The sequence below is a fragment of the Hyperolius riggenbachi genome, chromosome 2, assembly GCF_040937935.1.
Source record: "Hyperolius riggenbachi isolate aHypRig1 chromosome 2, aHypRig1.pri, whole genome shotgun sequence".
NCBI lineage: Eukaryota > Metazoa > Chordata > Amphibia > Anura > Hyperoliidae > Hyperolius > Hyperolius riggenbachi.
The window spans coordinates 383,372,574-383,400,138 of NC_090647.1; the positions used below are offsets into that span (position 1 = coordinate 383,372,574).

The following is a 27,565-nucleotide window of genomic DNA, read 5'->3' on the forward strand; positions in this document are numbered from 1 at the left end:
TCTGTGCTGGCTGGACAGTGGGGGTGGATGGCTCAGGGAAGGCTTCCTGCAAGCGCTCAACAAGGGACAGCTGCAAATCCCTCATTTGTTGCGCACGGTCTCCTCCTGCAGGCAGGAACTGGCTGAGCTTCCCCTTCAGACGTGGGTCCAGCATCATGCAGATCCAGATGTCCTCCCTCTGCTTCATCTGGATCACCCTTGGGTCCTTGCGCAGGCACCTCAGCATGTGCGCTGCCATTGGGAACAGTCTGGCCACGTCTGTTGGCACATCATCGGCAGCCCCAGAGCCGACATTGCTGTCCTCCTTTGCCTCCTCCACCTCATCCTCTCTCCACCCCCGCACCAGTCCAGCTGTGAAGCTGCCTGCAGCTCCTGCTGGTCCAAGGCTGCCGCTCCCTCTTCCACCAGTGCATACAGGGCCCTGTCCAGCACACACACACCAAGGTGACCCACTCGCACACCATTGCATGGTCCCTGCTCAACATGTTGGTTGCCTGCAGGAAGGGTGCCAGGACTGAGCACACCTGCTGCATGTGCCCCCAGTCCTCCGTGGAGATGATGGACGGGAGGTTGGTGGCGGCACGCCCAGTTGCAGTGGCAACTGTTGCTCGTGCAACATACTGGCTGACAGCCTGCCTCTGTTCAACCAGACGCTCCAACATCGCCAGGTTGGAGTTCCAGCGAGTTGGAACATCGAGCATGAGCCGGTGCTGTGGCAGGTGCAGCTCCTTCTGCACCTCTTCCAGGCTCGCCACGGCTGCAGGCGAGTGCCGGAAGTGACGCACAACCTTCCTTGCCGCCTCAAGGAGTCGGTCTATCCCCTGGTAGGTCCGCAGGAACTTTTGGACTACCAGGTTCAGGACGTGCGCCAGGCAGGGGATGTGGGTCAGGTCTCCCCTGCTGATGGCAGCGACCAGGTTTGCCCCATTGTCGGACACCACCTCTCCGACTCTGAGGCCTCTGGGGGTCAGCCAATTCCTCTCCTGCTCTCGGAGTTTGGCCAGGACGTGGTTCGCCGTCAGTTTGGTCTTCCCCAGGCTGACCAATTCCAGCAGCGCTTGGCAGTGGCGGGGCTTCACGCTGCTGCTGAGGCGGGGGGTTTGGGCTGGTGTGGCGGAGGATGGAAGCGGATCAGAGGAACCTGCTGCTGTTCCGCTGACCCTGCATGGTGGCACCACCCACTGCATTGTTGGTGCTGCTGCTGCTCTGGCAGTGCCGGCCGATGCTGCTCCCCCCTCCTCACTCCCTTCCACCAAGCTGACCCAATGCGCGGTGAAGGACAGATAGCGGCCTGTCCCAAACCGGCTGCTCCACGAGGACGACGTGGACCCGTTGACCCACCGCATGCTCCAGCCCTCTCCCGACATTGGCCATCACAGAGCGGTGAAGTGCAGGGATGGCCGTGCGTGCAAAATAATGTCGGCTGGGGATTGGCCAATCGGGGGCTGCACACATCAGGAGCGCACGCATGTCGCTCCCCTCCTGCACAAGGGAATAAGGCAGGAGTTGGGAGCACATGGCCCGTGCCAGCAAGCCGTTCAGCTGATGCACGCGACGGCTGCTGGGAGGCAGAACCCTGACCACCCCCTGGAAGGTGTCGCTGAGCAGGGTCTGGCGAGGTCTTTTGCTGGCACGGGAAGCAGTGGATGGAGCAGAGGAGGCCACTGAGGACTGGCTGCCAAAACAGGCCTCAGTGTCGGCGGCAGGAGTTGCAGAGGGAGGAGGAGCAGTGCGTTGCTGACGCACTCCTGCTGCTGACGGCTTCGCAGTGGTGGCGGGTCTGCCACTGTCAGCTTCCTTCAACTTCACGAACTCCTCATTCTCGTGAAAGTGTTTCCCTGCAAGGTGGTTGACCAGAGAGGTGGTGCCAAACGCAGAGGGCTCCTTCTCTCTGCTGAGCTGCTTGCGGCGCTGGTTGCAGGTGGCATACTTGCACTCCAAATATGGAAGGGTGAAAAAATTCCATATTGGGGAGGTGAAGTTGCCCCTTCGGCTGGAAGGTGCTGCTGCCGCTGGTCTCCCTGTGGTGGTTGGGGGGGGGGGGGGTTTCTTGGTGCGGCTGGTGGTGGCACTGGCAGAACTCGTCTCCTGATCAGCACGCTGTGTGGCCTGCATACCACGCCCACTTGTGATCCTGCCCATGCCTGCGATGCTGATCCTTCTAGCAAGGCCCGCAGACGCATCCTCCTCCTCCTCAGAGCTGATGACATCCCCACTCCCAGGACCTGGCAACCAATCTTTGTCCTGCTCCCTGTCATCATCATCCTCCCCCTCCACAAACATGTCCTGCTGGGATCCCCCAAACTCCCCTTCTGCATGCATGGGCGGATGGACAGTCACCACTGTCTGACTGTCCAAAGCATCATCCCTCAAAGTGCCCATGAGCATTCCTTCCTCTGCCAATTCATCCGCAACAGCACTCCATACCTTCTCTGTACTTGGGGTCCATAAGAAGGTGCTGAGTGACAGGGTGCTGGTGTCGCCCGCTGGGGCTGGAGAACTGCACTCCTCCTCCTGCTCCCCAGGCAGTGCTGGGCGGCTGCTGCTGCTCTTGCGAACAGGAGTGGTGGCGGGGGTGGAGGACTCGGTTTCAGAGCTAATGGTGGCCTGCTCATCCACCATCAGTTCCCCCACAGCGTCTGCGTCCTTCTCCTCAATAGGACGGCTACGACCTGGCGGTGGGAGGAACATCTGGGCCACACGCTGCCGTTGCTGTGTCTCTGCAGCGTGACTCCCAGCTGTTGGGCGGCCAAGGCGCCCACGGCCAGTGGCTAATGGTGGAATAGCCACTGGTGCAGACTAGTGTTGGGCGAACATCTAGATGTTCGGGTTCGGGCCGAACAGGCCGAACATGGCCGCGATGTTTGGGTGTTCGACCCGAACTCCGAACATAATGGAAGTCAATGGGGACCCGGACTTTTGTGGTTTGTAAAGCCTCCTTACATGCTACATACCCCAAATTTACAGGGTATGTGCACCTTGGGAGTGGGTACAAGAGGAAAAAAAAATTAGCAAAAAGAGCTTATAGTTTTTGAGAAAATCGATTTTAAAGTTTCAAAGGGAAAACTGTCTTTTAAATGCGGGAAATGTCTGTTTTCTTTGCACAGGTAACATGCTTTTTGTCGGCATGCAGTCATAAATGTAATACATATAAGAGGTTCCAGGAAAAGGGACCGGTAATGCTAACCCAGCAGCAGCACACGTGATGGAACAGGAGGAGGGTGGCGCAGGAGGAGAAGGCCACGCTTTGAGACACAACAACCCAGGCCTTGCATGAGGACAAGAAGCGTGCGGATAGCATGCTTTGTACCACCATGCAGTCATAAATGTAATAAAGATAAGTGGTTCAATAAACAGGGACCACGCGGCAACGCTAACCCAGCAACAGCACACGTGATGGAACAGGAGGAGGCGCAGGAGGAGAAGGCCACGCTTTGTGAGACACAACAACCCAGGCCTTGCATGAGGACAAAAAGCGTGCGGATAGCATGCTTTGTACCGCCATGCAGTCATAAATGTAATAAAGATAAGAGGTTCCATAAACAGGGACCGGCAACGCTAACCCAGCAGCAGCAGCAGCCACAGCACACGTGATGGAACAGGAGGAGGTGCAGGAGGAGAAGGCCACGCTTTGTGAGACACAACAACCCAGGCCTTGCATGAGGACAAAAAGCGTGCGGATAGCATGCTTTGTACCGCCATGTAGTCATAAATGTAATAAAGATAAGAGGTTCCATAAACAGGGACCGGCAACGGTAACCCAGCAGCAGCAGCAGCAGCAGCACACGTGATGGAACAGGAGGAGGCGCAGGAGGAGAAGGCCACGCTTTGTGAGACACAACAACCCAGGCCTTGCATGAGGACAAAAAGCGTGCGGATAGCATGCTTTGTACCGCCATGCAGTCATAAATGTAATAAAGATAAGAGGTTCCATAAACAGGGACCGGCAACGCTAACCCAGCAGCAGCAGCAGCAGCAGCACACGTGATGGAACAGGAGGAGGCGCAGGAGGAGAAGGCCACGCTTTGTGAGACACAACAACCCAGGCCTTGCATGAGGACAAAAAGCGTGCGGATAGCATGCTTTGTACCGCCATGTAGTCATAAATGTAATAAAGATAAGAGGTTCCATAAACAGGGACCGGCAACGGTAACCCAGCAGCAGCAGCAGCAGCACACGTGATGGAACAGGAGGAGGCGCAGGAGGAGAAGGCCACGCTTTGTGAGACACAACAACCCAGGCCTTGCATGAGGACAAAAAGCGTGCGGATATAGCAGCAATGCTTTTTGCCGCCATGCAGTCATAAATGTAATAAAGATAAGAGGTTCCATAAACAGGGACCGGCAACGCTAACCCAGCAGCAGCAGCAGCACACGTGATGGAACAGGAGGAGGCGCAGGAGGAGAAGGCCACGCTTTGTGAGACACAACAACCCAGGCCTTGCATGAGGACAAAAAGCGTGCGGATAGCATGCTTTGTACCGCCATGTAGTCATAAATGTAATAAAGATAAGAGGTTCCATAAACAGGGACCGGCAACGGTAACCCAGCAGCAGCAGCAGCACACGTGATGGAACAGGAGGAGGCGCAGGAGGAGAAGGCCACGCTTTGTGAGACACAACAACCCAGGCCTTGCATGAGGACAAAAAGCGTGCGGATATAGCAGCAATGCTTTTTGCCGCCATGCAGTCATAAATGTAATACAGATGAGAGGTTCAATAAACAGGGACCGGAAACGCTAAACCATCCGAGATGTTCATCGGTCATGTTACTTGGTTGGGGTCCTGGAGTGTTGCGTAGTCGTTTCCAATCCAGGATTGATTCATTTTAATTTGAGTCAGACGGTCTGCATTTTCTGTGGAGAGGCGGATACGCCGATCTGTGACGATGCCTCCGGCAGCACTGAAACAGCGTTCCGACATAACGCTGGCTGCCGGGCAAGCCAGCACCTCTATTGCGTACATTGCCAGTTCGTGCCAGGTGTCTAGCTTCATGCCCGGTTTCAGGTCCAGCGGTGCCAGCCACAAATCCGTCTGTTCCTTTATTCCCCTCCAAATTTCCTCCCCTGTGTGCTGCTTATCCCCAAGGCAGATCAGCTTCAGCAACGCTTGCTGACGCATGCCAACAGCTGTGCTGCACTGCTTCCACAATCCTACTGCTGCTGGTGCTGGGTTAGCATTTCCGGATGAGGTACAGCTTTGAGATGCGTTGGAGGAGACGGAGTCAGAGAGGTAGGTGCTGCTGTTGTTATCCAGCTGTTTGCGGCGTGGGCAACACCCGCGCCGTAGCAGGTGAGGAATCGCTGCCAGGCTCCACAAGGTTCACCCAGTGCGCGGTAAGGGAGATGTATCGACCCTGGCCGAACGCACTCGTCCAGGTGTCAGTGGTGAGGTGAACCTTGCAGGCAACGGCATTCTTCAAGCTTCGGGTTATTTAGCTGACCACGTGCTCATGCAACTCAGGCACTGCAGAGCGCGCAAAGTGGTAGCGGCTGGGAACCACGTAACGTGGGATGGCCACTGACATCATGCCCTTGAAGCTGTTTGTCTCCACCACTCGATATGGCAGCATTTCGCAGGCCAGAAGCTTGGCTATGCTGGCTGGCTGATACTGCCACGGCCCGGGGGTCATTTGCTGGCAATTTCCTCTTGCGCTCAAACATCTCAGAGACAGACAACTCAACCGTAGCGCTGCACACCGAAGGGCTGTTGGTTGTTGTGTTTGATGAACACTGGGAGACCTCAAGAGCACTAGTCCGGAAAGTGACAGTGTCAGCATCGTCTGATGTTTGTGAATGTTGTGAACCACGCAATGGCTGGGCTACTGCTGCTGCTGAGGCGGGTCTGGTGGTGAGTCTGGTGAACCCAAGGGAGGCAGTGTTGCTGGTGGTACCCTGTCCTGCCGCGTTTGCCCACAGAGTGGGATGTTTGGATAGAATGTGGCGGCTCATGCTGGTGGTGGAGAGGTTGTTAATACTTTTCCCCCTGCTCAGGCGGGTCTTGCACACCTTGCAAATCGCCATGGTAACATCCTCAGTGCAGTCTTCAAAGAAAGCCCAGACTTTAACTGGCTGAGGACTCGGACCTCGTGCGTGATGTGCTGGTGCTGCTTAACCCACTGCTGGACGCTTGAGAGGTCATCCAAGTAATTATCTGGTCCTGTTCTTTTGGATCTGTGAGGGTTGTTGTCCTGGACAACATGGGCGGTATTGAGTGGGTTTTCTTGGGTGCTCCCCTGTGGCCTGTACGTGAACCGTCAGGGGAAACACCTCTTCCCTTGCCCCTCCCTCTTTCACCGGATTTCTTCCTCATTTCACTTATCCTTAAAGTACACGCTGACTGGCAGCAGTACAGTGGCAGTACAGAAATGCTATACAGTGGTGGGTGAGCGGTGTACCACTATTGTCAGCAGCGACACAGAGCACAATGCTATACAGTGGCGGGTGAGCGGTGTACTACTGTTCCCAGCAGACACAGAGTGGAAGTAAACACAATGCTGAGCCGTGTACACAGAGTGGCATTAAACACAATGCTATATAGTCTGCTATATAGTCACCCCGAACAGGGTGATGTTCTGCAGAACCCGAACAGTGGCAAACACTGTTCGCCCAACACTACTGGGAGGGAACGCAGATTTTAGTACCTAAACACACGATACAACATGTTTTCCGGGGTCGGACTCTGAGGCACATACAGATGGTCCCGATCATCATCCTCATCATACAACTCTTCTCCTGAGTCTGACCCACCCACCACCTCTGCCACCCCAACATCCCCAGACACAGACCCCTCATCGTCCTCAACATTAACTTGGGATGCTGGCCTGAGCCAGACCTCCTCCTCCACATCAGGCCCCATCATCGCCTCAATGGCAGCCCTCATTAATCGCTCTGGCGACGGACCGATGGACACAACGTTTTCCTCCGGGGAGGGCTGCTGCTGACCACTGGCTGCTGGGGTGGATGTTATAGCTTGCGTGGGGCGTTGGCTGTTGCTGTTGTTGGGAGTGCTGCTCACAGCGGAGGTCTCTGGGGAACTCATGTTGAGCTCATATAGTGGTTGACGGTGAGTGGAGTATTACTGATCCCAGCAATATACACACTGTCTGGCAGAGTACGCAATGCTATATAGTGTGGCTGAGCGGTGTACACAGAGTGGCAGTAAACACAATGCTATATAGTCTGGCTGAGCAAGCGGTGTACTACTGTTCCCAGCAGAATCAGAGTGGCAGTAAACAATGGTATATAGTCTGGCTGAGCAGTGTACACAGAGTGTCAGTAAACAATGCTATATAGTCTGGCTGAGCCGTGTACACAGAGTGTCAGTAAACAATGCAATATAGTCTGGCTGAGCGGTGTACACAGAGTGTCAGTAAACAATGGTATATAGTCTGGCTGAGCGGTGTACACAGAGTGGCAGTAAACACAATGCTATATAGTCTGGCTGAGCGAGCGGTGTACTACTGTTCCCAGCAGAATCAGAGTGGCAGTAAACAATGGTATATAGTCTGGCTGAGCGGTGTACACAGAGTGTCAGTAAACAATGGTATATAGTCTGGCTGAGCGGTGTACACAGAGTGTCAGTAAACAATGGTATATAGTCTGGCTGAGCGGTGTACACAGAGTGGCAGTAAACACAATGCTATATAGTCTGGCTGAGCGAGCGGTGTACTACTGTTCCCAGCAGAATCAGAGTGGCAGTAAACAATGGTATATAGTCTGGCTGAGCGGTGTACACAGAGTGTCAGTAAACAATGGTATATAGTCTGGCTGAGCGGTGTACACAGAGTGGCAGTAAACACAATGCTATATAGTCTGGCTGAGCGAGCGGTGTACTACTGTTCCCAGCAGAATCAGAGTGGCGCTAAACAATGGTATATAGTCTGGCTGAGCGGTGTACACAGAGTGTCAGTAAACAATGGTATATAGTCTGGCTGAGCGGTGTACACAGAGTGTCAGTAAACAATGGTATATAGTCTGGCTGAGCGGTGTACACAGAGTGGCAGTAAACACAATGCTATATAGTCTGGCTGAGCGAGCGGTGTACTACTGTTTCCAGCAGAATCAGAGTGGCGCTAAACAATGGTATATAGTCTGACTGAGCGGTGTACACAGAGTGTCAGTAAACAATGGTATATAGTCTGGCTGAGCGGTGTACACAGAGTGTCAGTAAACAATGGTATATAGTCTGGCTGAGCGGTGTACACAGAGTGGCAGTAAACACAATGCTATATAGTCTGGCTGAGCGAGCGGTGTACTACTGTTCCCAGCAGAATCAGAGTGGCAGTAAACAATGGTATATAGTCTGGCTGAGCGGTGTACACAGAGTGTCAGTAAACAATGGTATATAGTCTGGCTGAGCGGTGTACACAGAGTGTCAGTAAACAATGGTATATAGTCTGGCTGAGCGGTGTACACAGAGTGGCAGTAAACACAATGCTATATAGTCTGGCTGAGCGAGCGGTGTACTACTGTTCCCAGCAGAATCAGAGTGGCAGTAAACAATGGTATATAGTCTGGCTGAGCGGTGTACACAGAGTGTCAGTAAACAATGGTATATAGTCTGGCTGAGCGGTGTACACAGAGTGGCAGTAAACACAATGCTATATAGTCTGGCTGAGCGAGCGGTGTACTACTGTTCCCAGCAGAATCAGAGTGGCGCTAAACAATGGTATATAGTCTGGCTGAGCGGTGTACACAGAGTGTCAGTAAACAATGGTATATAGTCTGGCTGAGCGGTGTACACAGAGTGTCAGTAAACAATGGTATATAGTCTGGCTGAGCGGTGTACACAGAGTGGCAGTAAACACAATGCTATATAGTCTGGCTGAGCGAGCGGTGTACTACTGTTCCCAGCAGAATCAGAGTGGCGCTAAACAATGGTATATAGTCTGACTGAGCGGTGTACACAGAGTGTCAGTAAACAATGGTATATAGTCTGGCTGAGCGGTGTACACAGAGTGTCAGTAAACAATGGTATATAGTCTGGCTGAGCGGTGTACACAGAGTGGCAGTAAACACAATGCTATATAGTCTGGCTGAGCGAGCGGTGTACTACTGTTCCCAGCAGACACAGAACAGTAAACAGAATGCTATATAGTGTGGCTGAGCGAGCGGTGTACCACTATTCCCAGCAGACACAGAACAGTAAACAGAATGCTATATAGTGTGGCTGAGCGAGCGGTGTACCACTATTCCCAGCAGACACAGAACAGTAAACAGAATGCTATATAGTGTGGCTGAGCGAGCGGTGTACCACTATTCCCAGCAGACACAGAACAGTAAACAGAATGCTATATAGTGTGGCTGAGCGAGCAGTGTACTACTATTCCCAGCAGACACAGAACAGTAAACATAATGCTATATAGTGTGGCTGAGCGAGCGGTGTACCACTATTCCCAGCAGACACAGAACAGTAAACAGAATGCTATATAGTGCGGCTGAGCGAGCGGTGTACCACTATTCCCAGCAGACACAGAACAGTAAACAGAATGCTATATAGTGTGGCTGAGCGAGCGGTGTACCACTATTCCCAGCAGACACAGAACAGTAAACAGAATGCTATATAGTGTGGCTGAGCGAGCGGTGTACCACTATTCCCAGCAGACACAGAACAGTAAACAGAATGCTATATAGTGTGGCTGAGCGAGCGGTGTACCACTATTCCCAGCAGACACAGAACAGTAAACAGAATGCTATATAGTGTGGCTGAGCGAGAGGTGTACCACTATTCCCAGCAGACACAGAACAGTAAACAGAATGCTATATAGTGTGGCTGAGCGAGCGGTGTACCACTATTCCCAGCAGACACAGAACAGTAAACAGAATGCTATATAGTGTGGCTGAGCGAGCGGTGTACCACTATTCCCAGCAGACACAGAACAGTAAAAAGAATGCTATATAGTGTGGCTGAGCGAGCGGTGTACCACTATTCCCAGCAGACACAGAACAGTGAACAGAATGCTATATAGTGTGGCTGAGCGAGCGGTGTACCACTATTCCCAGCAGACACAGAACAGTAAACAGAATGCTATATAGTGTGGCTGAGCGAGGTACACAGAGTGGCAGTAAACAGAATGCTATATAGTGTGGCTGAGCGAGCGGTGTACTACTATTCCCACAATGACAGGGGGGACCCTGGCTAGCGTGGCTGGAGCGCGAACTACCCTGCCTGCCTACCCAAAGCTAAACCCACAGACAAATGGCGGAGATATGACGTGGTTCGGGTATTTATTTACCCGAACCACGTGACAGTTCGGCCAATCAGAGCGCGTTCGGGTCCGAACCACGTGACCCGTTCGGCCAATCACAGCGCTAGCCGAACGTTCGGCCATGTGGCCGAACGGTTTGGCCGAGCACCGTCAGGTGTTTGGCCGAACTCGAACATCACCCGAACAGGGTGATGTTCTGCAGAACCCGAACAGTGGCGAACACTGTTCGCCCAACACTAGTGCAGACGCAGAACTGCGCATGGTGGTGGTGGCGCGGCTGCCACGCCCTCCTCTCTTGGCGATGCCCTTGCTGCCCCTGCCCAGACCGCGGCTGCCAGTGCCAGACATTGTATATTTTTAATATTATACAAATGAAAAAAAAACTTATGTATGTAAAGGCGGGTGGGACAAGTGGGGTACTTTAATGGGGTGGGACTGGTGGTGGTGGGTGTGTGAGGTGACGGACAGGTGTACTCTACAGCAGAGATCGGTGTAGCGCTAACGAGAGAGTGCGCACTGCACACACAAAGACCCTAGCTGACGCTGACTGACGGTGTCCCTATACACAGACTACAGTACAAGTCAGCAAATACACAATAGAAGTAATAAACAATAGGACGGGTGTAGAACTAACGAGAGGGTGCGGACAGCGCAGACGTGCACTGACTGCGCACACAAAGACCCTAGGTAACGCCGTGACGGACGCCGGTACCTATACACAGACTAGAGTACACTACAGTACTAACTAAACAATAGAAGATTCTAGCTAAACAATACAACAGGTGTGACTAGATTACAGAGAGCAGATACAGCAGGACAGGTATAGCAGTAAAGCTGGGCCTTGCTAACTATAAAATAGTACAATATCTATCTAACACAGAAGTAGTACAGTAAGGACAGGTGAGAGCACAGGTGAGGTGAGGTAACTAGAGACTAGAGCAAGAGCACAGAGCAGGGCAGGCACAGGGCCTAGCTGCTGGCTGCAGGCCTGCAGCAGCAGCACCAGTGACAGACTCTCCCTCCCTAGTCCCTAATCACACAACCTAAACTGCCTAAAATACAATTTATCTACAATACAAAGCAATACAGTTGAAGATCAAGTGTTGGAGTGTAAAAACGCTAGGTTTAGAACAATAGCAATGCACTTGCACACAGACAAAAAGCACTGGAGCAGTTCTCTCAGTACAATCAGTCAGTAAGTCGCAAGCAGGACGAGTGAGGCAAGATGGCGTCCGCTATTTATAGAGGGGGGTTTGGCCAGGCTCCCCCTCTGTGATTGGCTACAGTCAGAGGGCTTGGAGCCCTCTGATTCGCTTGTGAGGACTCGAGGTGACGTCTGTCGTGACGCTATCCGAGCTCGTGACGCTATCCGAGCTCGGATAGCTAGGATATCTCCGGATAGCTGCTTGCTATCCGAGTGCGCTCGGATAGCACAGCCCGGATAGCTAATACTATTCGAGCTCGCTATTCGAGCTCGAATAGTGAAAAAAGATGAGCATCACTGATATATATATATATATATATATATATATATATATATATATGTATATTGTGAGAGAGAGACACTTTAAATCATTTGGTCAAACAAAAGGTACACACTTTTAGTATCCTGAAGGTTGGGTGGCAGCATATTCATATATTCATATATGTCAAACCAGCCTCCTCATACAGTTCTTTTGTAATTTTGGCCCATATTTTGTTGGCTAGCTGGTTAACTTTTTGTCTCTGTTGCTTTTGTTGTACAGGACATCATGTGGCTGCACTTTGGAGATGACATCCTCCATTGTGAACCACTTTTTCTTTGGCATTTTCCTGAGGAATGCTCTATCCACACAGCCTGCAGTTCTGTCACACTTCCGTTCAGCCACCAGACGTCAACAGGAAACAGAAACCTTATCTTATAGCATTCTGGGAAGCAGTAAGCCTTCTGGGTACTTTTTGCGTTTTGAAAACGCTACCAAAACGCTCGCCATAGCATTTGCACAGCGATTGCACAGCGATTACATACTTAACATTGAAGCGCTAATGCTCCCAAAATGCTGCATGTCCTGCGCTTGCGATTTTCGGAATCGCAATCGCTCCAGTGGAAGTTGCCCCATCCATTAACATTAGCTGAGCATTTTTACAAAATGCTAGCGTTTTCAAGCGCTCCCTAAATGCTCAAAAAATCACCCTTGTGGGTTCCAGCCCTAAAAAAAAGGATGCCATATAATAGAACCAATGCAAGATTGTTTAAAAAGTATGTTTAAGATCACCTTCCGTCAATCACCTAGCACAGTGTTGACATGCAGATGCAAACACAACATAAGCTGTGCTCTTGCCTCTCCAATACAGTGCAATGCAGATGTTAGAACAGTTGTAAATTTTTGTCAACATTCTCGGATACAACAAGTAATAACACGTTACATGATTAAATGTAACATGTCAACCATGAGTGGCAGCTGCACAGCAATGTGGTGTGTGGTGGAGTACATAACACAGCATCATCTTTATTATTACACCAACGTTACAACATAACACATTGAGTACAGGATGGGGGACATGGTGACATGCGTACGTTAAAAAGGGGCGCTGGGAAAAAAGGGCGCGGGGTTTTAAACGATAAGCATGGATAACGTTTAAAAATGTATTGTACTGTATTTCGTTTAAAATTAATGTTTTATAAAGTTATAAATCATTAAATAATGTGCATTAAATCGGCAATTGTAAAAACGTTAATCTTTAGTTTAAATAGTAAAACATATAATAACGTTTAAAAAAAATTACTAAGTAACCCTCCCTGTACCTACCCCTAACCCCTAGACCCCCCTGTTGATGCCTAAACCTAAGACCCCCCCCTGTTGGTGCCTAAGTAACCCTCCCTGTACCTACCCCTAACCCCTAGACCCCCCTGTTAGTGCCTAAACCTAAGACCCCCCCTGTTGGTGCCTAAACCTAAGACCCCCCTGTTGGTGCCTAAACCTAAGACCCCCCTGTTGGTGCCTAAACCTAAGACCCCCTGTTAGTGCCTAAACCTAAGACCCCCCTGTTGGTGCCTAAACCTAAGACCCCCCTGTTGGTGCCTAAACCTAAGACACCCCTGTTGGTGCCTAAACCTAAGACACCCCTGTTGGTGCCTAAACCTAAGACCCTCCTTAGTGCTCACTGTATTGTGTGTAGAATAATGTTTTAAAAACAGTAAGGGATAAAATATATTACAATTTACATTACGTACTGATCGCTTTGTTTCGTGAATAATAATGTTTTACAAACAGTAAGGGATAAAATTTAAAAAAGTTTTATTGAAATAAGAAACGTAAATCATCACAAACAGTTATAAAACATGAAAAATCTTTGGGCGCCGTTGGAAAACGTTATTATTCTCGGGCGCCCTTTTTTCCTGTTCGGCGCCCAGTAAACGATAATTATTATAGGAGTGAATGGCGGCGCCCGATTTGTCCACTAGCCTCCTGCGCCCTTTACCTGGTGACATACCCTAAACAAAAGGTGACCTAAAAAAACACCTGTGTAAACACACAATGGGGTTGATTCACTCAACCATGCAAACTGTTAGCATGCAAGTGATATTTGTTTGCAATAGCGTGCCAACAGTTTGCACGGTTTAGTGAATCAAGGCCAATGTATGCTGTCACTTAAATACACTATGTGGACCTTGTGCTGTGTGCTCTCCAGGGAATAGTGATGCTGGTGGTGGTACTGCTGCTACTGTTGAACAGGACCAAAAAATAGTTACTGATTAAAACACTTATGTGAAGATGCAGATGTGACATATGTTGTGGTGTTACTTTATTAAGGTTGTGTATATTGTTCAAGATGCGCACTGCAACACACCTAAAACAGTAACTTATAACAGACATGTCTATTTGGATTACTTACCAACTGCCACATCATCCATAGCGCACACTACGTCCTCTTGTGCTGGGTCCATGTCTGAGTCTGAGGAAATAAAGATTGGAAAAATAACATTAGTGAATGTAGTGAAAATACATTACATATATCACAAAACAATGAGTTAACATTATAAGTACCTTCAACATCAACTTCCTCCTCCACTTCTTGTGGGGTGTTCTCCACTACCACACCTTCCCCATCCTGCTGCTCCTCCACTTGCAGCTCCTCCTGGCGGCTCTGACGCGCTCTGGCATGCTGCCTCTGTCTTTTAGCTTTTGCTTCTGTGGAGTACACACATGACAATATCAGCATGTTATACATTTATTGCCTATTGTAAGTCACAATTACCTGTCAGTTTATGTTTTCAGTTAACACATGGTCAATAGAGTGGGCCCCCCAAACGCTCTATACATAAATATTAATACGGGACACCAAAAACTACCAAGGCCAACCACAGTATCAGAAGTGCAAGGAGGTGATGGGGAACAGTTTGTTAATGATTACTACTAATAAAATCACACATAGAAGTCTTTATTACCAGTATAGGAGCAATAGAGAGCTAATACTCAGGTTGATGGTGGGGCCCCTTGGGGCCCTTCTGGGCCGAGGGCCCTGAGGCGGACACTACCTCTACACCCCCTATTGCTGAGCACCCGACACTGACCACAACATTAAAATACACAAATATGGACTGTCCCTTTAAGAAGATTTATATACATATATCCTAGGATATCTGCATTTTAAAACACATACCACACAATATACTTACTTTGTTTTTGGATTGCGGCACAAATTTCAGCCAGCGTGTCCCTCTCCCGTAACTTAACCACTTGCCGACCGCCCACAGCCCATGGGCGGCGGCAAAGTGGACGCCTTAAGGACCGCAATACGCCTGTCGGCGGCGGGTCCTTAAGGCTTTTCCGGGGAGCGATCGTGTCACTTATGACGTGCGCCAGCATCAAGCCCCGCCCACCTGGCCCGATACCCCGCTGGCCAATTAGCAGCGCCGGTGGGGTTAGAAAATCCGATCTGGGCCAATAGGAATGTATAATACAATTTGTTGACATGACAAAGTGTATCATACAGGCTGCCTCCTCCTCCTCTGCACTCGTATTCGCACGGATCGTCCGAGGAGCAGGCAGCCCTGTGCAGGAGCAGCAGAAAACGTTTGTACACCCACAGATCCCCCCCGATCGCCCACCCCAGCCCTCAGAACCCCCCCTGACCACCCCAGCAGACCCAAGTTTGCACCCAAGCACCCCCTAATAAACCCATCAATCACCCCCTGCCACTATCTGCCGACGCTATAATTTAGATTAGGTCCCTAACTGCCCCCTAGGGTCCCTTGATCAGCCCTTCCTACCCTCAGATCCCCCCAGACCCCCCCCCCCTGTATACTGTATACACTTGTATACATCTGCCTTACCCTCTGATCGCCCACTGATCACCTGTCTGTCACCTGTCTATCACCCCTTGTCACCACCACCCATCAGAGCAGACCCTAAACTGTCCCTTGGGGGCACCTGATCACCCACCCAGACCCTCAGATTGCCCTCAGACCCCCCTCCTGATAACCTCCCCAGTGCATTGTTTACATTTATTCTCCCCTGTAATCACTCACTGATCTCCCATCGGTCACCCCCCTGTGTCTGCCACACATCAGATCAGGACCCAATTTGCCCGTGCGGGCACCTAATCAACCTCCCTCACCTTCAGATCGCCCTCAGACCTCCCCCCCCCCAATCACCTTCCCAGTGCATTGTATTTGATTGTGCTGTAATTGTATTTGATTGTGCTGTAACTGTATTTGATTGTGCTGTAATTGTATTTGATTGTCCCGTATTGTATTTGATTGTCCCGTGATCGGCTTTGATTGTTCCGTGATCGGCTGTGATTGTCCCGTGATTGGCCTGTGATTGTCCCGTGATTGGCCTGTGATTGTCCCGTGATTGGCCTGTGATTGTCCCGTGATTGCCCTGTGATTGGGCTGTGATTGCCTTGTGATTGGCTGTGATTGGCTTTGATTGTCCAGTGATTGGCTTTGATTGTCCCGCGATTGCCCTGTGATTGGCTTTGATTGTCCTGTGATTATTTCTGATTGCCTCTGATTCCCCACTCGCCACCACCCCCCTGTCACTATCCTAGTGATCTAAAAACAGTGATCAGTGAAAACTGTCACTTTTTTAGTATCACTAGTGTTAGCAGTTAGGCCAGTTAGCTAGGCCCCTTTGTTAGTGTCAGTTAGTGCTCAGCCCACTGCACCACAGTCACTAATTAGTGTCATCACTGTCGCTAATCAACATTGTTACTATAGTATCTGTAAGTGATCATTACTGATCGCAGTCAGATCTATTAGGGTCACTAGGATCCACTAAAAAATGCAGTGTTTGCCCGATCAAGTCTGATCGTTCGCCTGCACTTGCGTTCAGCCCACCCCACCGCAGTGACAGAATTTTTTTTTTCTGATCACTGCAAAAACCACTGTACACTAGCTGTGCACTGTAAACATCAGTTTTGATTTTTTTTTTAATCAAAACTCAGTGATCACAGCTTTCTACCTCTCAAACACTCCCTTTCGCTAGGTAGGTGCTCTTTTTCCTGGGTAGTCTCAGAGGAATACCCCCTAAATTTAGCAGTCCACCATAGCAAGAAAGGGGTATTCCGATGATGAGGGGTTCAGGTACATGGCCCAGTCGGATGAGGACTATTGGGACGAACCATTCGACGAATCATCTGGGTCAGAGTTTGAACCTGAAATGAGCAGTGGCTCACTGACCGATAGCGATGATGAGGTTGAGGTCCCGGCTAGAGCCAGGCGTACCACACCCCATGTCGTTGGACCGCAGGTGGCGCTGGATCAGCCTCAAGGGCAGCAGAGTGGTGCTCGTGCTGGTCTGAGATTTCATGATGGGGCAGGCACCAGCAGCACAGCATCTCCTGGACCTAGAACCAGTACTTCCGTACACCCTGGTGAAGTGGCGAGCACCAGCATGGAAGTTGAAACTGGTTCGGTGGTACATGCAGTAACACCCCAGTTGCAGCCACCAAGTAGACGGGCCCGTACTACAAACACTACAAGTAATCCTGTTTAGTGAATCTATAAAACTTAACTTTTAATAAAATATATAAAAAAATCAGAAGTTATTGGCTATCTGGTTGCTCAAAAAATCTTGCAACAATGATGCTGGACCTATGCGGTCTATGCTAAGTAGATAGAGGAGAGATTTTTCTCTCCTAGGTCCTCTAGCATCACTTAGTTAAACATAAAAATTACACACCCCCCACAAAATAACCCGACATGTTTCACTCCATTAACAGAGCTTTTTCAAGGGATAAAGTGCTAAAGATAAGTGCCAAAGTGATAAGGTGCAAAGTTTACATTTTAAAATAACAAGTTTAGAGACATAGCATATAAGCTCATAGCATGATAGCAGCCAAACGATAATGGCAGAGCTTGGCTTCTTTTATACTCTCCCAGGGGGGGTGGGGACATGCAAACACTCCCCCGGGTTCATTCCAGGGGCGCCACCCCCTCCAATCCGCCATGTCATTGGTTAGAGTCTCTGTCCATCACCAACTCCACCAATGACTGTCATTCATATAAATCCCATGCATTAAAATACATGCCTTCACCGAAGAATTAGGGACTTGAAAATTCATATCCATCTAGTAGTAAACATATGCTTGTGGGATCTTTCCTTATTCAACCCCTTAAGTCCACATAAACGTTAACTTGCCAGGAGAACGCTATGTCTCCGTGAATACTGCTTTCTGATTGGTCAGTGGCCGTCCTCGGCCAGTTCAAAGGCTTGGCCAATCAGGTGGCGGCAGAGGCGGGATTCCGTACCCATATGCGTACAAAAATACGTAAGACGCATAAGTCAGCCCCGTCATGCGGATGTGTAAGGGTACATGCGTATAAATGGACGCATGTGTTGTGTTGCTTAAGGACAATAGTACGCATATCAGCATTACCTCAGTCCCATAAACTCACGTACTATAATCTTTTATAAACATAGATTTTCTATTTATTAATATGTAGGCAATGTTCTTTCTTTCCTAATCTTATGCGTACATATATATTTATAGTACGTGAGTTTATGGGACTGAGGTAATGCTGATATGCGTACTATTGTCCTTAAGCAACACAACACATGCGTCCATTTATACGCATGTACCCTTACACATCCGCATGACGGGGCTGACGTATGCGTCTTACGTATTTTTGTACGCATATGGGAGTTGGTGATGGACAGAGACTCTAACCAATTGGCAGTTTACAACAGCTTTGTTCTCTACAGTAAGGCTGGAAGAACTGGATCGTTTCTTCAATTTCAGAGACAGATCACTATGGAACTCCTGTATCCAGGAGGTGTCCGGGCCCAACCCCAAGATGCAACTAGCCGGCTGCATGGAAGGCATTACGCCTATCCGATTCTTAGTACCCCAGGTCACCGAATCCAAAGAAAACATTGTCGTGTCTGCAGCAGGGCTGGAACAAGGCGTGACACCACTGTTTATTGTCCCTGCTGCCCTGACCAGCCTGGCCTATGCCTAGGGGCGTGTTTTGAGAGGTACCACGAGCAGATACACTATTAGAGAGTAGGGAACTACAGACACAGCGGTAAGCACACAAAGGTCTCTCAGTGCTATTTCACACTGCTGCGATGCGTTAGGGCAAAATGCATAGCGAAAGTCAGACTTTGCGGTCCCCCCCCCCTACGCCGGAAGTGCTTGACTTAACGCTAGTGCATGCCTACGTTACTGCGTGGCTTCTGCGGCAATTTCGATCGGCCCGGAAGTCATGTTAGTCTATGGCGACGCAGTTCATTACTAGGCCGAATGCTACTCTTGTGGTATTCCCTGAAGGTCTGTTTTGGATGATACGGTGCGGCGGGCTCGACCCACCAGATATGTCAATATGCAGTGTGAAACCAAACATCGGGTTTCCAGAGACCCTAATACACAGGGCTGCCAGAATCAACTCCTTTCACTTGGGACAAAATGCGGAATGTACTTCACCACAACTCTGTGCGATTTGCACTTCGCACATTGTCCCATGGGGGAGGAGAGGTTTGTCCTCGGGAGGTAAGTTAAAAAAAACAAAACAAAAAACAACAAGTAAGCAAAAAAGTTAATGTTTGGTTCGCAATGTTAAGGTTTTGATTAAAAAAGTTCAAAGTTTATTAATGTTAATGAAGTAATTGCTTTGCTGCTTGCTTGTTTTTTGGGTTTTTTTGTATTTTTTTTTCTCTTTTTCCATCCATTAACCTTCCAGGTGGACCGAGCGAACAACTAACCAGCTGCAGCACTGATGGTGCATCCTGACAGAACATTGCGCGTCTGTCAGGTTACACAAAATTGGTGCATGCAGCGCTGCAGGACGAGACTTCTCCTCCGCAGTAAAAAAGATACGTTTGCAGAGGCGTATGAGCTGAGGAGCGGTGTTGGAGTTCATATGCTTTGGCAAACACTTTGTATCGAAAAAGAACTCAAGCAATGATTTCTCCATTCACATCGATCGATGTGGATGAATAAATCAGGTTTGCCTGGGCATACGAGCTGGTGGGTTTAAATTTTTGGGACGGCAGCTCCTATGTCCAGGCGGACACCTTCCCCTCCTTTTTGTTTTTTCGTTTTTCTTCTCTCTTTTTTCTATCCAGACCGACCGACCAGCTGCAGCACTGATGGTTCATCCTGACAGAGGCATTGTGCGTCTGTCAGATTACACACAAGTCGGTGCATGCAGCGCTGCAGGACGAGATTTCTCCTCCGCAGTCAAAAAGATACGTTTGCCGAGGCATATGGGCCGAGGAGCGGTGTTGGGGTTCATATGCTTTGGCAAGCACTTTGTATCAAAAAAGAACTCAAGCAATGATTTGTTCATCCACATCGATCGATGTGGATGAATAAATCAGGTTTGCCTGGGCATACGAGCTGGTGGGTTTGGATTTTTGGGGCGGCAGCTCCTATGTCCAGACGGAAACCTTCCCCTCCTTTTTGTTTTGTCTTTTTTCTCCTCTCTTTTTTCTATCCAGACCGACCGACCAACCAATCAGCTGCAGCACTGATGGTGCATCCTGACAGAAGCATTGTGCTTCTGTCAGGTTACACAAAATCAGTGCATGCAATGCAGCAGGACGAGAGTTCTCCTCCGCAGTCAAAAAGATACGTTTGCCGAGGCATATGGGCCGAGGAGCGGTGTTGGGGTTTCATATGCTTTGGCAAGCACTTTGTATCAAAAAAGAACTCTGGCAATGATTTGTTCATCCACATCGATCGGTGTGAATGGATAAATCGGGTTTGCCAGGGCATACGAGCTGGTGGGTTTGGATTTTGGGGGCGGCAGCTCCTATGTCCTGGCAGACGCCTTCCCCTCTTTTTTTTTTTCAAATTTTTTGGGCAGATATTTTTTCATCCACATTGATTGATTGTTTTTTTTTAAAGATTCTTTATTTTATTTTGAAGAAGAAAAAGCATTTTAAACAAAACAACAACAAGTGGTTCATCACAGTCTTGAACAAAATAAATACAGATAACAATAGCACTTAGTGGGGAGGGGCATTCCTAGCCACAGGTCAGATATAACATTCCAAACTATTGTGCACAACAGTTAAAATCCTAAGCCCAGGGACCTATCTCTTCCCCCACTATTAACACTTAAAGAGTAAAACTGTAGTGTTACCACTATTAAACGGAGTATATGAAGAGGGGTAAGGGGAAAGAAAGAAAGAAAGAGGGGGAAGGAAAGAAAACCAGAGGAAAGGAGAGAAATAGAAGACCAGATCCAGAGAACCCATTAGAGTGAAATAAAGAAGGAAAGATTTATAGTAAGATCCGCGCCGGGCCGAACCCAAATAGACCTCACATGATCTAGTAAAAAACTCAAGTTTATGAGGAAAAATGTGGAATCACCCCATTACGAAGGGGAAAATGTAAAATATTTATGTATCCTGGGGAATTTGTAGGTATTCTTCTGATTCTAGAAACATATCCCAGTGAATCCATGTATGTGAGAGGCCTCGTCCCTATCGTGTAAGGTGTGGGTCAAAGACTCCATCTGATAGACAAACTTTATCTCATTGATCCATTCCCTTATTGAAGGCACAGATTGTGATTTCCAGTGGCGAGCAATAAGGACTCTTGCAGCTTGGATCAAATGGCGAGAAAGAGAGCGCTTGAATTTTTTAAAGGGTTTTGGGGTATTATGGAGCAAGTAGTATGAGGGATCTTCAATCGGATCTCCGTCTGTTAAAATTTTAATGTATTTCTGGACCGATTGCCAAAATGGTTTTATAGCTGCGCAGTCCCAGAATATATGGGTTAATGAACCTACTGCATTGTCACATCGCCAACATTGAGAGCTAGTATTAGGGAAGATTTTATTTAATCTGCTCGGAGTCAGGTACCACCTCGACAAGATTTTATAATTGGACTCTTTGATCCGAGAGGACATTGAGGCAGATTGATTTAGCGTGAGTATCTTCTGCCAACGCTCATCAGAAAATACACAGTTAAGTTCTGATTCCCATTTAGATTTGAGTTCTAGCGACCAGGTGGTATCTGAGAGCAGAAGTTGATATAACTGGGAAAGCGTTTTTTTAATGGTGCCCTTAGATAAACATAAATTCTCAAAAGTAGAGAGTGGTCTAGAAAGTTGCTCCCTATTTCCCAGAGAACTGAGAAAGTGGACAAATTGCATGTGACTCCATTCGTCCAAAAATGGACAGGAACGTGAGTCACGTATCTGTGAGAGTGGGATCCAAGCTTTATTTTGTATGAAGTCACGGCATCTAATTATGTCACCCATTCTCCAGCAGGCATAGCTTTGAGAAGAACAGCCTGGGGGGAATAATGGGTTGTTTAGTAAGGGCACCATAGGGGAAGGCCAAGGAGATAAATCTGGGAGATGGCGGACCCTAAAGAGAGCATTAAAGGTGGAGTTCACAGAGAGATATTCATTTTGTATTTTAAAAGAGGACCAAGGATAAACACAAAGCTCCGTGCCAACAAGATCTTGCTCCAGTTGTACCCATCTTTTCTGATTGGAGTTCCTGTACCAGTCAACTAGGCGAGTCAAGGATGCTGCGGAGTGATATTTTCCCATGTCCGGTACAGCTAAACCACCAGAATCTTTGGGCAGAACAAGTGCAGTGCAACGGATGCGTGGGGGCTTGCGTTTCCAGATGAACCGTGCAAACCGCTTCCGTAAAGCCTTAAAGTGTTCCGCTGGCAAGACTATTGGTATGGTTTGGTAAAGGTATAGTATTCTTGGTAAAATGTTCATTTTTATAATGTTGATCCTTCCTAACCAGGAAAAGCAAGGTTTGTCCCAACGCTGTAGATCGGAAGTTAGAGTTTGGGTCAAAGGGACAAAATTGAGTCTGTACAAATCATTTAGTGAAGAGGGAATACATATGCCAAGGTATGTAATAGCTTGTGGTGGCCCTTTATAAGGAAAGTTATTTTTGATCTGGGAACTTAAATTAGTTGGCATGGATACCCCCATAGCTTGGCATTTGTCTGGATTTATTTTAAAATTAGAAATGTATTGGTATGATTTTAATTCCAGTTCCAAAGAGGGGAGGGAAGTGTGGGGTTCTATCAGGTAAAATAGCAGATCATCCGCATAGGCCGCCACCTTGTGCTCTGAAGAGGTTAGTTGGGGGCCTCTGATATTCACATTCTTGCGGATAGTGCGTAGGAAGGGTTCTAATGATAAGGCAAATATTAAAGGGGAAAGGGGACAGCCTTGCCTTGTACCATTGGCAATAGGGAAAGAGGCGGAGACAACACCATTAACACATTTATTGCCTGTCTAAGTTCAAAGTCAGTTATAGGGGATTCTAGATCACTAACGATTTGTTCAGTCAATTTGGGCAGGCCAGCAGCTTGTAGATAAGTGTTTATGGCATGAGACCTTGCCTGGTTAGGAGGATCAGAGTTGTTAGATGGTAAGTTGTAAAGGGAATGGTAATAATCCCTGAAAACCTTGGCGATTGATTCAGATCTATATTTTTTAATTCCCGAACGGTCTTGGATATGTGCCACACTAGTGTGAGCATAGGTTTCCCGGAGGGCCCTAGCTAGCATTCTACTGCACTTGTTGCCAAACTCATAATATGAGCGTTTGCACTTAAGAGCCAAGTGTTTCTCCCTGTGGAAGAGAGAGGTTTTCAGTTTTTCCCTTTCCAATTGCAGATTTTGCAAATCAGCACATGATAAGGTTTTCTTGTGACACGACTCCAGTACTCTAATAGTGTTTAAACTATGAAGAATGTCTCCCTGTCTTTTTTTGTGTCTGAAGCTCGCCTCTTGTATCATTTTCCCTCAAATGGTGCATTTGTGTGCTTCCCAAATTGAAGAAAGCGGGACTTCTTCAGTAGTATTTGTTAAAAAATACTCCTGAAGGGCGTTGGAAATGGAGTGTTTAAAGTCCTTATCTTGCAGAAGGGAAATGTTCAAACGCCATTGTCTAGGGAGGTGAGTTTTAGGGCGAACACCCAATTCCAGTGTAACCGGAGAATGGTCAGATAGCGTCATATTGCCAATCTCTGAGGAAATTTGTTCAGAGAGTAGATTTTGAGAGATAAAAATATGATCAATACGCGTATAGGAATTGTGTACGTTGGAGAAAAAGTATAATCGCGCCCGGATGGGTGCTGGATCCTCCAGATATCGACTAATTGGCGCTGAACCAATTCCCTCCTACACTTAGCAATTGCTCTGTTGGTCAGGGAGCTCTTACCTGTAGAGCAGTCCACAGATGGGTCCAGGATCATGTTAACATCGCCTCCCAGAATTAAGCTTCTGTAACGATTGTGGGATATCTCCGTGTTCAGCGCACAAAGATGTGCGCTGACACTGCGGAGGTCCTCCACAAGCGTGTCAAGATACTAGAACCCAGCTTTTGGTGCAAGCACCAGTAGAGGGAAATTCCTGTTGGCAGAGGGCGCTGGGGAGCGCAGAGGAACCAATCCCCTGCACCTTCACAAATGCCAGACAGGAATTGCACGAAGCGCAGAACGCAATCGCAAGAGAAGCGATTGCGAATGAGAACGAGCAAAGGGACAGGTTGTATGTGTGTGCGCCAATCTAGTCGCCACCTCGCGACCGCGCACACACAACAGCAGGTGCGAAACAGAAACGCAACCGCCAAGAACGGCGATTGCCAGAAGTGACACAAGGCAGATCAGAACAGAATACGAGGATAGCAAAGGCACAGCAAATCATACAATGAGACGATACGGAAAATAATAAACGCTAGCTAACCGCGAACACCGCACTCATTCGCAACAGTGCACGCGGTTATGCGCGGTCTCCACGTGATAAGCACAATAGAGACAAGCACGCCTAACTAACCATCAACAGACAAACACGAAACAAAGAACGTGAACGCTTGCTTAACGGTTACCTCATCGAGCCTACAGCAAGCGCCCGTATCAGACAAGACAGACAAACGAGAAACAGGAACTAGGCAGAAAGGATCCACCGCTCTTCCGCCAGAGCAAGTGTGATCCAAGCAGGAACACAGATCAGAAAGATCCACAGCCGCTAACGCTAGCGGCTAGTGCGATCTAAACAAGACAGATCAGATGAGGTAGCTGGTAGCAACCGCTGCTCCAGCTTACACTCCAGGAACTAGATCAGAAGGATCCACAGCCGCTACCGCTAGAGGCTAGTGCGATCCAAACAAGACAGAGCGATTCGCTATCAACCGCCGCTGGTGACAGCGCAATCGCGACAGACAAGACAGGACAGAATAGGCAGTACAAATTATACACAAACTGACTGCACTAACTAGGAATGCAAGGAGCACTCCCAAAGAATTAACTATACTAAGATAGCAGTGGCTGACACTCCAGGTGAGTCCAGCAGGAACAAACCTCTATGAGCAGCGAAGCATTGTGGGACACACATAGTACTTATAGTACACGCCTCCAATGAATGTGGCCAGGCAATTTGCATGACAACGTATGCAAATTCCTCAGCAAGCACAAGCTGCAAAACTGACAAAAGCTGTTCTTTCCAGAGTCCTGCAGCATGCAGACCTGAATAATGGTCAAAAGGCTGCCTGCTAGCACAGGCAGCTGAGCGGATCGTTACAGCTTCCCTCTGCGAAGCTATCAAGGGCATCGAGGGCCCTGACCAAAAAAGCCGGTTGCCCACTATTAGGGGCATAATAAGTGCCAAGTGTAAAAGTTCGGGATAAATAAGTACCTTTTATAAAAAGGAAGCGGCCGGAGTTGTCCTTGTGTTCCTGCAAGAAACGAAAATCGAAATCCTTGGACAGTAATATTGCTACACCTTTGGTTTTTGTGTCAGGCGAGTTACTGAAGAAGGTCTGAGTGTAATACTTATCAGTAAGTTTGGGGGCAGTATTGCCTTTGAAGTGCGTTTCCTGCAGGAACACAATGTGCACACGTTGTTTATGAAGTTGGCGTAAGAGGGCTCTACGTTTTTCAGGGAGGTTAAGTCCCTTCGTATTCAGGGTTTGAGTTTTAAGGAACATGAGGATGTGAATAGCGTGCTAAGGGTGAGGTCAGGGTTGGCCCGGCATAGATCTTTAGAAAACAAGAAAGAGACAGGAGAGGAAGAACATAGGAGAAAGAAGAGAAAAAGAGTAATGGGAAAGGAAAAATCCATATCCCATAGCATAATATTAACAAACTAAAAATTGTGCAACATAGATCTAAAACATTTGAAATAGCCTGTAAGGCCATAATGGGTGGGTTACGAAGGGACATTCCACACACAAGGAGTATCTCGGAGCCCCGGGCATACACATCTATATAAATGGCTATGAGCCCATGAGAAGCTGGAAAACTGATAAACTGATTGACATTTGTATAGTCTTAAGATATGCACGGGGGAAGGGATGGCGGGGGAATAAAAGGAAAATATACGGGAGCGGGTATTGATTAAACCGCCATAATGATGTGTCTATAGGGACAGGATTAAACTCTCAGTGGAAATACAGCCGTGTATGTCACAGGGGTTGCGAAACATAAAAGTGCCCATTGAGATAAGAACCTATATCATGATGCACATGCAATATAACCATTAAAGGTAGAAAACAGACCAGCCACTCTGTAAAGGTCATACGTTTCGAACTGGGTAAAACAAATTAATGCATGGAACAGGTGGTATATCAGCTATCGAAGTAAGTAAGTCCAGAACACCAGAAGAAAAAACAAGAAAAAACAAAAAACCAAAACAAGAGGAAAAAATGTGAGTCTTAGGTCCACTAAGTGCCTAGTTTCAAAAAAAAAAAAAAAAACGGAAGTAAAAATAAGAGTGTTGATAGGTCACTCGTGAGAATAGTTCTTCAGAAAAAAGAAAAAAGAAAAAGGGCTGAAGAAACACTTAAGACAACTCACGAGGATGAGTCACGCTGAACTTCTCTTGCCGGTTTCTTTTTCTGCGGTGGGTTAATCAGCAGTCGGTCAGGGTCCCATAGAGGAAGAGGTACTTGTTCGATCTCTAAGGATGAGCAAAAGGTAGGGACATCAGCAGGAGTGCGTAAAATGGCTGAGCGGGAACCAATCTTTGCTTGAAGATTGAAGGGGAAGCCCCAGCGGTAAGTCGCTCCCTCATCCTGTAAAGCTTGAAGAAGTGGCCGAAGTGCTTTTCTTTGGGCTAAAGTGAAGGGTGCCAAGTCCTGGTAGAGTGTGATCTGGGCTCCATCAAAGTCAATAGTACCGTGACGCCTAGCGGCTGCCATAATAGCTTCTTTAATAGGAAAATGGTGGACTCTGCATATAACATCTCTGGGCGGGGAGTCACCCTGAGGCATGGCGCGTAGAGCACGATGAACCCGATCCAGTCGGATCGGAGGTGAATGGATCTGATCGAGGACTTTATCAAATATAGCCTGTACAGTAGCTGGAAGATCCTCATTGCGTGTGGTTTCTGGCAGGCCGCGAATGTGGACGTTATTGCGGCGATTCCTATTTTGTAGGTCTTCTAGGCTGGATCTGTAAAAGTTATTCAGGGCAGTTTGTTTAATGGATGCTTCTTTAAGGAGCTGTACATCTCGTTGTAGCTGAGAGATATTTGCTTCTGCTCCTGAGACCCTGTCTGTCAGGCCAGTAACCTCTTCACGCAGAGCAGCAGCTTCAGACCTCGTGGTGGTCAAAATGAGGTCAGTCTGTTTATCTAAGTCTTCCTTTGTTGGGAGGCTTCGTAAAAATTCCCAGATGTCCTCTAGACTTTTAGCCGAGGGAGAGGATGATAAATTGCCAGGGGCTGCCGCTGGGCCAGCTTGGTCTGTCATCTTGATCTTGTCAGGATTAGAGCGTGTGGTTGGGCCTGTGAAGTACTTCGCCACGGAGTTAGTGACAGTATTTACGACTGAGGTCTGGTTCTGTCTTGTTCCTCGTTTGTTCCCCCGTGCTGTGTGGTGGTATCAGGGAGAGGATTAGTTTCAGAATGCTTCTTCATTATAGGCAAAAAGACAGCTCTCA

At 48.3% G+C, this 27,565-nt stretch overlaps 1 protein-coding gene across 1 annotated transcript in view; it reads right to left on the minus strand.

Annotated features, from left to right (window-relative positions):
- HSD11B1 (hydroxysteroid 11-beta dehydrogenase 1) overlaps positions 1-27,565 on the minus strand; it is a 636,303-nt gene that overhangs the window by 572,226 nt on the left and 36,512 nt on the right. Inside the window, exons 3-4 of the mRNA XM_068266224.1 lie at positions 14,237-14,380; positions 14,085-14,144 (exon numbers count right to left, since the gene is read on the minus strand). Coding sequence (XP_068122325.1) covers positions 14,085-14,144; positions 14,237-14,380 — 204 coding nt within the window. The remainder of the gene's footprint in view (positions 1-14,084; positions 14,145-14,236; positions 14,381-27,565) is intronic.